The sequence below is a fragment of the Lepisma saccharinum genome, chromosome 18 (genome assembly GCF_977018435.1).
Source record: "Lepisma saccharinum chromosome 18, izLepSacc3.1, whole genome shotgun sequence".
Classification (NCBI taxonomy): domain Eukaryota; kingdom Metazoa; phylum Arthropoda; class Insecta; order Zygentoma; family Lepismatidae; genus Lepisma; species Lepisma saccharinum.
Window position 1 is genome coordinate 39,952,443 of NC_139246.1, and position 11,136 is coordinate 39,963,578.

The 11,136-nt window shown below is 36.1% G+C and overlaps 1 protein-coding gene across 1 annotated transcript in view; it reads left to right on the forward strand.

Annotated features, from left to right (window-relative positions):
* LOC146002536 (general odorant-binding protein 57c-like) overlaps nucleotides 1-11,136 on the forward strand; it is a 30,441-nt gene that overhangs the window by 14,430 nt on the left and 4,875 nt on the right. Inside the window, exons 5-6 of the mRNA XM_083140453.1 lie at nucleotides 1,833-1,941; nucleotides 10,675-10,739. Of these exons, the coding sequence (XP_082996579.1) occupies nucleotides 1,833-1,941; nucleotides 10,675-10,739 (174 nt within the window). The remainder of the gene's footprint in view (nucleotides 1-1,832; nucleotides 1,942-10,674; nucleotides 10,740-11,136) is intronic.

An 11,136-nucleotide genomic window follows, 5' to 3' on the forward strand; every position in this document is an offset into this window, starting at 1 on the left:
TTAATAGCATCTTTAACTTCAGTCAAGCTAGGTTCTGGAACTAAAGGTTCTGCTGTGTGTACTTCATTCACTTCTGATTTATCTCCTACATGGACATTTAAAAGGTCATTAAAGTAGTTCTTCCATCTATTTAGAATATCGCTTGGGTCAGCTAGAAAATCACCGTCTTTATCTTTTATCAAGTTTACTTTAGGTTGCCACCCCTTTCTAAACTCATTTACACCTTTATATAAATCTCTGATATTTTTATTTTTGCTGTTTGTTTCCATTTCGTTAATTTTGCTTTTCAAGTAATCTCTTTTTTTACTTCTAAACGTGTGGTTAACTTCTCGCTTTATTCTATTATAATTGTTTAGTTTGTATCATCAGAGTTATTTAACCACCTAAGTCTAGCCTGATTTCTTATTTCTATTAGATTATGACATTCATTATCAAAACATGGTTTACTTTTTCTCGGTTTATGGTATCCTATACTTTCTTTAGCTGCTGATTCTATTGCATTACGTATGTGCTCCCAATTCTTATTTACGTCTGTTTCATTTATATTTTCATCATCATTTAAATCCTGCAAAATATCAAATCTATTTGACAGTTTAATTTGGTGATCTTTCTTAATTCTTTCATCAGTAAACTTTCCTGTATCAAATTTTAGAACTTTTAGATTTTGTTGCTTATGATTTAACACTAAGAGTCTTTCTCTTAATTTAGCAATTACTAAATAATGGTCACTCGCACAGTCAGCACCTCTATGTGTACGAACGTCAATTGTACTAGTATCTCTTCTCTTATCAATGAGAATATGATCTATCTGATTATGAGTTTTACCATCTGGAGAAGACCAGGTATATTTATGGATATCTTTATGTTTAAAAGTGGTACTTTTCACAATTAAATTCTTTGAGGTTGCAAAAGTAATCAATCTTATACCATTATCATTACTTAATTCATGAAGACTTTCTTTACCAATCGTGGGTTTAAATGTCTCTTCTTTGCCAATCTGTGCATTACAGTCACCTAACAGAATTTTCATATCATATTGAGAAAATTTATCAAAGACCTGCTCTAACTCTGTATAAAAATCATCTTTAGTATTATCACCTTTATCTTCCGTTGGTGCATGTATGTTTATTAAAATAATTTTACACCACCTACCCTGTAAAACTGCATATGATATCCTATCATTAATAAATTCTACTGTTTTAAGAGCCGAGATAATTCTATTATTTATAAAAAAAAGCCTGTTCCAAAATTATGATTTTCAGTACCACCATAGAAAAAAGTATAATTTTTATGGTGGTTGCGGTAAACGCGGTTTAAAATTACTTACGTGAAATTTAAAAGATTTCGTAATTCCGCGTTGCGGAATTACGAAATCTTTTAAATTTCACGTAAGTATAATTTTTAGTTTTACAATTCCCTTCTCCTGGTACCTAACTTCCTGGACAGCTACTACATCTAATTTATACTTAACTATCTCATTAACTGTACACTGAAATGCCCCAGGCCGGTAAAGGCTCAGAACATTCCAACGTTGAATATCCTTATTCCTAATGTAGATCTTATCCTTAGTCCAGGGACCTCCCAAAGTAGTCCCCACCCGGAGATCCGAACGGGGGACTATTTTACCTCCGGAATATTTTACCTTGGGAAATAGTGTTTTGTGAGGGGACATCACTATTATGGGAGGAAATATGCCTACCTTGCCCACCCCTGGTAAAAATACCTTGCTTGCCACTCGCTGGCAAAAATATTGCGGACGTCCATGGATATATGTATTCAAAATTTATGCTAGACATTGGTTGATTCTAATATTTTCTTTTCTTTCCCACCAGATGGATGACGTGGGTGGATTTGAGTTGTCGACAATGAAACATGTCCTGGAAGCAAAGGTTCATCAGAAAGACGTACTTCGACGACTTCTCTTCAGGTGCACCACGCTAGGTAGATATATTGTTTGATACTACTACTACGTACAATGATTTTACATGTGTACAAGATGAAGGCAGCTTTCACACCGAAGTGACAAGCGACAAGGAACAAGCGACACAACCACGCACTGTACACACTGGAATAGGCACTTTTTTCTCCAATGAAAACAACAGTTACTTTGATCTGAAAACTCTCTCAGACAGCTTTCATGGCGAAGTGACAAGCGACAAGTGACACTCGACAGAAAGGTTTCACGCCAAAGTGACAAGCAAGAACAACATGGACCCTTATAATCTTTATAAAAGCATTCATTGCTCGTGCGCGAAACTTGTGCTAAAGTGATAAAATATACTGAGAGAGACTACAATGTTGAAATTTCATCTTCATATACGTAACAGTTTCGTTCAAAAAAAATATGAAGTTACGACAATAGGCAATAGGGCTGGTCAACGAATGCTATTATAGGTGGCAGCACGATAGTTGTGTCCTCACGCTTGTGATGGGCAATTGTGCTCCCATTTAAGTACATATGTGATGGAGATTTATGGAGAAACTCTACGCGATTCACGTGAAAAACTTCTTACTGCATAACTAGTGATTATTATAGTAAACAATATCACATTGATTTGGAGACAGAGAGAAAAAGAAAGAACGGGCCATCTCAAACGAAACAAAATTCCTCGAAGTATTAGGTAGATACATTAATTATTTTGATGGTAGTTTCCACACTTTTTTATTATTTTGATGACACATTAATGCCCAGGCAACCTTGGCACCCCCGTGCTCCATGTTCAGGGTCTGCAGATTTAATGGAACCAGTGCTGGATCTATAAATCGCAAAACCCTGCAGCGCTAAGGGGCCCAGAGACAAGCATGCCTTTAGGAGCCCTTGCCAGGATGTAGTACAGGGTTCATGTATGTGCATGTAAAAACAAGTGTAGTTACTCAGGGATACAGAGACCAATACAAGATATACAGAAGAATGAAATCTATATCGACTACGCATCACAAGATTTAAATCTTGTTACACCACTAGATGGTCATCAATGCATCAGTCCCTACTTGCTCTCAGGCTTAGGTATGCAGATATAATGGAAAATCTCAGAAAGATCCGTGGTTGTAGTTCTACCTTCTAACATCACAAATCGCTTTGCAAAGATAATGCAGCACTTTGAGTTCGTGTTCCTTGGTATGGTAAAGATACATATCTAGAAAAGGTCCATTGCCATTGACCATAAGCAAAGAAAGGTTGGAGGACCATAGGGACCAATATGACAATTTGACTAGCTGAAAACAACCCTTTAGTGTTGCTGAGAAATGGGATATTTTCCCATTTTTGAACGAAAAAATACTTAAAGTCCGTCCGAGAAGTGTGTAGAGCAACGCCGCATATAACGGTAGAGAAAATGAGAAAGCGAATGAGCTGAACAAACCTGTGCGCGTTGCTGCAAGCGGCTGGTAGCTGTGGTCTCGTTCCGCCTTTACGCACTCACTTCCCCCTCTCACATATTCTTTAGTCGATCCCTCTCGAGTCAGTACTTGCGCAGAGGACTCGTATACTCCTGGGATAGAGTATACAAAAGCTTACAGAATACTGTAGGTCCTTTGGTAGTGAGCATTTTTTTAAAAATAATTAAGAATTTAGTACCGTATTGGATGTGATTTACACTGAAATTCACAAAAATTCATGTTACCTCATCATGTAATTCAAATATTTTCACTTATTATACCAAAAGGTCCTAGTACAGCTAACACATTGTCGTGTCTTCAAACAACTCGCAAAAGTGACTTATCAGAAGTTTCATCACTGTATGAGTTTGCAAAACCTTTGCATAAGAGAACGGTACACGGTAATTCTGCGTAGCTTTCCAGATATCCACTGCTATAATTCTGTTTCTTATTCAACCCGTCACTGTAGTTTAGCAGAAAGGTACTTTCAATGCTAAAGATAGAAAACTACATACATACTGTACATGCCCTAGGTAGATAAATAGAGGGGCATTTTCGTAATATTTTGCGGGGAGCCCAAAATTTGTAGGTCCAGCAATTAATGGAACCTTATGGACGAGGTGAATCACAGCATAAAATTTTCTATGAAGGGGATGAGGGGGGTCACGTGATTCGCAGATCAAGAAGGTTAAAACAGCACTGGGTCCTGAGTAGGCAGATTCATGCTTGAACAACTTGAACCTACTGTGTACTCCCTCGAGAATTATGTTGAATTTCTTGTTAATGTCTAGATTTCGAGGTTTTACTTAATATAAAATTAGTTCCAGCGTTAGGAAAACAGAAATAACGGAGATCAGTGGCGCAGGAACGGGGGGTACATGGGTACATTGAAGGGGGTATTGTACCCCCCAAACCTGTAAATCGAGTTGTACCATCTGTACCCCCCCCCCATTTGGTAATTTGACAGCAGACGCAAGGTAGTACTACTGATAACCTTTTTTCAATTCGCCCAATAAAAAAGTGTATATTCTTTATAACTTATAAGCATTATCTTCCTTACCCCAGACATTCAAACCATTGTAAACCTATTCTGCTACATTGTGCTTGCTACGATTTAGTTCATTGATCTATGTTCTTGGAAACCCCTTTAAGGAGATGCAAATTGTCTAAAATGTGTGTAGAATGCTGGAATCAGATTTGATCTCAGAAAATCACGCTGCAGACGAATGCTCTTTTGCGTAAGGGGGGTACATTTTTCTAAAGAAGTGGTCGCGTCGATGCGAAAGTAAGATACAAATTTTCATGAGAAGAGTATATGGCTGACCCAATTTTCTTTTGAAAATTTAAAATTGAATTTTCCAAAACGAAATACTTACACGAACGAGACGAGACACTACAGACCAACTTGAGGGGTGTAATATACTCCTGTACCTCACCGATATTTTTCATAACTTTGTAAGAGGATGTTCGGAAAACTATACTTAAACCTGTATATTAAGAGCTTTTTTTTAAAATAGAGGCCCGATTAGCCTATCTGAGCATGAAGTGAATCTAGAATAGGTTTTAATAACTTCAGAATGGAAACCGAAACAAAAATAAGCACAAACAAGAACGAGAAGGACCTAACCACACAGGAGACGAAATGAGGCGGTGACAATTCTCGACTGATTGCATCCTGATATCGTCATTCCTAGGTGAAATGAAATTTTTCCTAGAAATTTAAATGACGCAATTTGCGATTTTATCACAGGAAGAGGGGAGGGGGATTATTTTTACCTATGTATTAGGTATTCTTATAATTGGATATTAATTGCTTAAAATCTAATGTTGATATCGAATGCAACACAAACACAACGCCATTTTATGTTAAACACTAAAGTCAAACTGTAAGAAAATTATATTTGTCAGATGAATGCACGACATAAATTAGACTCACTGCAGGTTCCATTGGTAGATTTTGGATTGGATTCACAAGGTCTTCGAGTGAGATGGGAAAGTTTGATTGATTTATTTGGTTTATTTTACTTCGAATTTCTGCCACTTTTGGCTAATCGCCAAGATGAGGATGAGTGATATGAGGAAATTGATGGGCACTCACAAATAACATCCATGACCAGGCCGGGATTCGAACCTGGGACAAATGGCGTCATAGCGGCTATGCTAACCCCTCCGCCACGGAGACCGGCGAGGTGAGAATGTGTTTTGGATTTTCTTTGTAGATGCGAAAATCTTTAACTGTGACTCACTTTTGCTTACATTAACATTTACCTTTTCACATAAACGGGAAATTTACATGTCACCCTAAAACACACGCATGTATCTGCATTTAATACCTCTACATACGAAAATAAACCTTTACCGACTCTTCATATTGTCCACCAAAGATTGAAAAGAAAGAAAAACTTATGAGCATATGGCTTTCCTTGCTTCCCCTGAGATCTGAAGGATTTCGGTTTTGTACATGTAATAGTAATTTTATTGAAGAGTGTCATTCGGTACAGCTAATTATGTAGCAAATAAATGCTTTGTCAAATGTTTCACAAATATTTCAAAGTTAGACTTCTTACGAGTTGACCGAGAACCGTCTCAATTCAGTTTATTTTTTATTTTTTAATACAACGCCCTATATATGTCAGAAAAAATACCAAATGCATGGCTTGTAAAAGACATTGGATGTAGTACACATCTACCATAAATTTTTCAAAGATAATTTTATGCGTAACTATGGGACCTTAAAATTAGAATGAACCGAACTGAAGTGAAACTCTATAAGTATGATATATTCAATGTAGTTTCTGTATCCAGTGGTTGGGGTGCCTCAAGATCCTCCTCACCCCCTTTAATCTCAAACTGCATTAAAATGAATAGATATATCTTTGTTCGCAATTTTTACATTTCGAACTCCTGATTTTCCGTTCCGTTAAAAAAAAGCTGAGAACAAGGTCCAGAGCTTTATATCTTTCAGAATTGTTATCTGATTTTAAAATCTGTTTCTTTTTTTTTAAAAAAAAAAAAAATATTCATGCAAATTTTGCATTAAATAACAGGACATTCGTGTATGCTGTTCTAAAATAGAATATTTCCCATGCCTTTACATTATACCTAAGTACCGAGGACGTATTTAGGAGGGGGGTCCGGACCATTCCCCAAAATACTTACCAAGAAGTAAAAGTAAATAATCAAAATATAATTGATTAGAATTTGTTATATAATCGATGGCTATTTCCGCTGAACTTTTTTGAAGGCAAGGAATTTCGCTGATACGTCTTTGAAGTGTTCCAAATATTTATGCACACTACTAATGATAATATCTTTAAAATATTAATCAGGAACTTTACTTTTCGTTAATTGGATCTAACTCCTCTTTTGTTATTCAATAAATATTCCATCCTTTTGTTTTAACCTTAAATTCCTTGCCAAGGCAGTTGTTTTATGCAAATCTTGGCTATCCTAACAACACGATGGTTAGATAATGAATACCTACCTGCTGTTATATTTCTATTATTTTTTACCTATTCGTATAATAATAACAATACAATATAAATTAATTTATATATTTCATTAATATTTTATTTTAATTAAATATAATTATTCTAATTATTATTATTACTATTAATATTATTAGTATTGGTATTATTATTGCGACACTTGGTTGGACACCCCAGAAATGTATTTCTATTTCCAGATACGTGCCTGCTAGGCATCTGTGAAGTAGTATATGTGTGTGTGTGTGTGTGTGTGTGTGTACATACTATGTATGGGAGGCTTAATTTTATATTCCCCCAAATGAAAAACGTTCCTACGCCACTGACGTAGATATTTGATCCCAAAGTATTGCCCGCGTAAGTAAAAACCTGCAATTTCGCAGTACGTTCGCCGCTTTTTGTTAATAAAAACTGTTTGTATGTACGTTAAAATATCAAAAGAACACGTCGAAAATAACGATCAATACCAAACCTAGCAATCCTAATATATGCATGTAAAATTATAGCAGCTGTTGTAGAAAGTCGTTTCGGGAGCTACTGTATATTCAATTTACTTGCGCAAAGCCTTCGAGTGGCTCTGCTTCACAGTAAAGTAGCACGCTAAGGTAACAGACGTAGTTTACTTCACAAACACATTTTCGCGAACTAAAATCAACTGAAAACGCTCATAAACAACAAAATATTCATAAAACATACAAGATATTTCTTTTTCTCTAAGGGGCACAGAGTGTCAAGTGTACCGAACCTACTTGAAAACATCTATTGATAAGTAACTTTGTTTCTTAGCGGGCTAGGGTTATGCAAAGCAAGGGTAGTGGCTAAATTTCAATGCAAACCATTTCCTTAAACAAGTTGGAAGGCCAGCAGATCTTACTGGAGCGCCCTTGCCATCTAGCCAATTGACAAAGATATGAATCACTGCTGTAGTTCGAATTATTCTGAAATGAACATGCACTATAAGCACAAATGCATGAGGCATTTTGGGCAGCTTGTCAGGATGGCCGAGCCGTAGAATGCGTGCAGCGTCTCAACAGGCGTGTAAAATAGTTGCAAGACAACCGGAAGTTCGTTGGTTGCTGTGTGGAAAAATATTCACGTATGAAGGATACGATCGCCGCGGTACGTTATAGTGCATCAAATACTGCTGACCGGAGTGAAACTCCGCCATACACGTGGCAGACACCTCACCATGTTCAATATGTCACGTTCCTAAAACCTTGGTGCATATGCTCAGTGAATGCCAACTAACTGCTACCTCCTGGAAATAAGTCTCAAAACTCGTGAGTGTAATCTGTCGCACAAGCGAGAGGAATATAACAGTTGATCATCTTCTGTTTCCCAACTTTAATTATTACCCAAGAATGAAACAGAACAGTGTACAGTGGTTACTGGAGCATTATGCTTGGTTTGCCTCCACGGCAACTTGACTTTCACGCACAATTTGTGAATTACTTACATCACATATTTCAAACTATGCCATTAACCAAAAATAACATTTTATATGCCAAATTCTTAAATGTACTGTATCCTAGTATGTAATAACCTTGATATGCAATCATGAAATAAGCTTGTTCCAATCAGCTGTAAATAGTTCAATCAAAGTAATAAAAAAAACACTGTCTGAAGGCGCCAGACTCAAGCGAGAGCTTCTGCTACGAGTTGTAGGCGAGGAATTCTGTTCCTCGAATGAGGGCGTGGGTTCGAATCCCACTCCTGATCATGGGCGTCCAGAAGGGGGCAAGGAGGGCCCGTGCCCCCCCTGGAAAATGAAAGTCAACCAAAAATTATGTATTTCACACATATAATTTCATTGTAGCCACAATAATATGTGTTAATTTTTGCATTAACACCATAAATTCAAATTTAAGCTATTTTGTTAGGGAACTACACTTTGGGGGGGGGGGGGGATGTGACTTCTTTGCCCCTCTGAAAAAAAATACCTTCCTTGCCCCTCCATGGCAAAATCCTGCGGACGTCCATGCTCCTGATATTAACTTTTCCTCGCTGCTAACGTTTGGCAAGCTTTATGTATGGTGCTAACAGCATACACTATGTTGTGAAAACTTTTTTTTAATTACCATAATTTACTACTCATATTATATCACATATATCGTTCTGAGAACAGAAATGTATAAAATTTCCCTATTTACAAAACAATATTGTTGCTTTGATTAATTGATTAATTGTTTTAAGTTCACTTTATGCACAGAAAGGCTAATTGGGACTGAACCTAGAGTTTAAAGCGGGATTCGAACCACTTGTGCCTCCACAGGGTATCGAACCTGGAACCTCTTGCTTACAAGGCGACGACGTTACCACTACACCATCAGCGAGGACAAATTACTGTTTCATACATCTGAAGTGGGCCTGCTTCATCATAACACAAAATAAATATACCTAGTATAAAGATTTTAAGCATTGGATTTATTATATGAAACTACAATTGTAGTATAAAGATTTTAAGCATTGGATTTATTACATGAAATAAATGTGTGTTGTGTACTTGTACGTTACTAACCAAATGTACAAATTCCTTAAAATTATTAAAGTTATGTAGTGAACTACTTCTGCCATGTAATCTACGTAATCTTTCCTTGGTTTCTGCTACAACAGGAACTAATGTCTGTGAAACCATTCATGCTAAGTAGATGCCTTTGGGCCTACCAGGAACGCACATCCTTCGAAATATCCTATTTGGTTTGACAACTAACTTTTCCTTATTTTGAAAAACAAAAAGCAGAAAATATAAGGTTTAGGCCAGTCGACAAGAGATGCTTTTGGGGTCCAATAAGGAGAAAAATCAGGGAAAGCTGGAACAAGTTTTATTATCTTCCTAAAAGGGTTCTTAAAAATATATTAATTTTGCACCCCTCTACCACACTGGATTTGTCCGCCATCTAAGAAAAATGCTGAACAAAATATGTTTTTTTTTTTGCAAATATCTCGCTTGGAAAGCACCCCTAAATTTCTTTCCGCACTCCCTCAACACCCCAAGATGTTTAATCCTGGCGCCGCCACTGCTCCTTATAAATGTATTTCTGTTTTCTGATAATTGTAAAATCTGATCAGAATATGATTCATAAATCCTACAAAAAATTCTCACAGAATAACTATCAATCGGCATCGGTATCGGCTCAGCCCTAGCCCTATACTTTGTTCTCGCCATTGAGGGTCAAATATTACCTTATGTGAAACACCTTCATAAAACAGATATTATGCTTTTTTAATATCCACACACACTTGTTGCGAACTAGCAGACATGAAAATTTTGCATAAAATCATCAACAGTGAAATGAAAACTGAATTTCTAATCAATCAAACAACTATCCACACGACCAACCTGCAATATAAAGTTCTTTGACAATACCACTACAAGGCTTTTTCTAATCCAACATTCCATGCTATAACCTTCCACACTTTTACATTAATCTACCACCAAATCTGATATTTTCTTGTCAGATAACAGATTCCCACAACCCTTCACAAAGTATACGTAACTTTTAATTTTTTTAAAAAAATATTTATTTCTTATGGCAACATGCATTACTTTTGTCAATTGGTTCTCCTGCTGTTACAGTTTTCCGAATAGTTCAATACTGTATCTTAAACTTTAAGTAAATAAATAAATGTATATGTGAATGTATGAGTATGTGTTTGTGTGTGTGTGACGGAGAGAGAGAAATGTTGGTTAGTAATTACGTCCATGATATAAGTATATAATATGAATATTATACTTCCTGTAATTGTAGACTTATCACTGTTCAAAGTCAATAAATAAATAAATAACAATTGTTGTTCCTTCTAACTTCAGTCACCACAGAGAGATGCGAGAGGGCTTTCAAGTACACAGAATGCTTCTGGGATGAAATGAAAAGGGTGAGTTTAACCCTTGCTATTTACCTTTTACCTTTGCTCCAATTTCCTTAAAATTCGTGTCAGTACAGAGATGTAATTCAACGCAGGAGCTTAACCACGATATTATTTTCGGGTGAGACCAACCTTCAATAAAAAAAATTCCATACATTTCATGAGCATTAATGGATTTTTATTGCATTACATTTTTTAAATTTCATTTATTATCTAATTTACATTGATCCAGGATCAAGTTTCCTGTACTTAATTATTATTTCATTAGTGTGAAGATTTGGATGATATTAAAGGATTGGAGTTATTATTACATATTATTTACGTCAAGAGGAATGGTAAGATATAATATGTCATGGGAAAGGGAAAAATATTCCATGAAACAAAAATAGTTGATACATAATTTCAA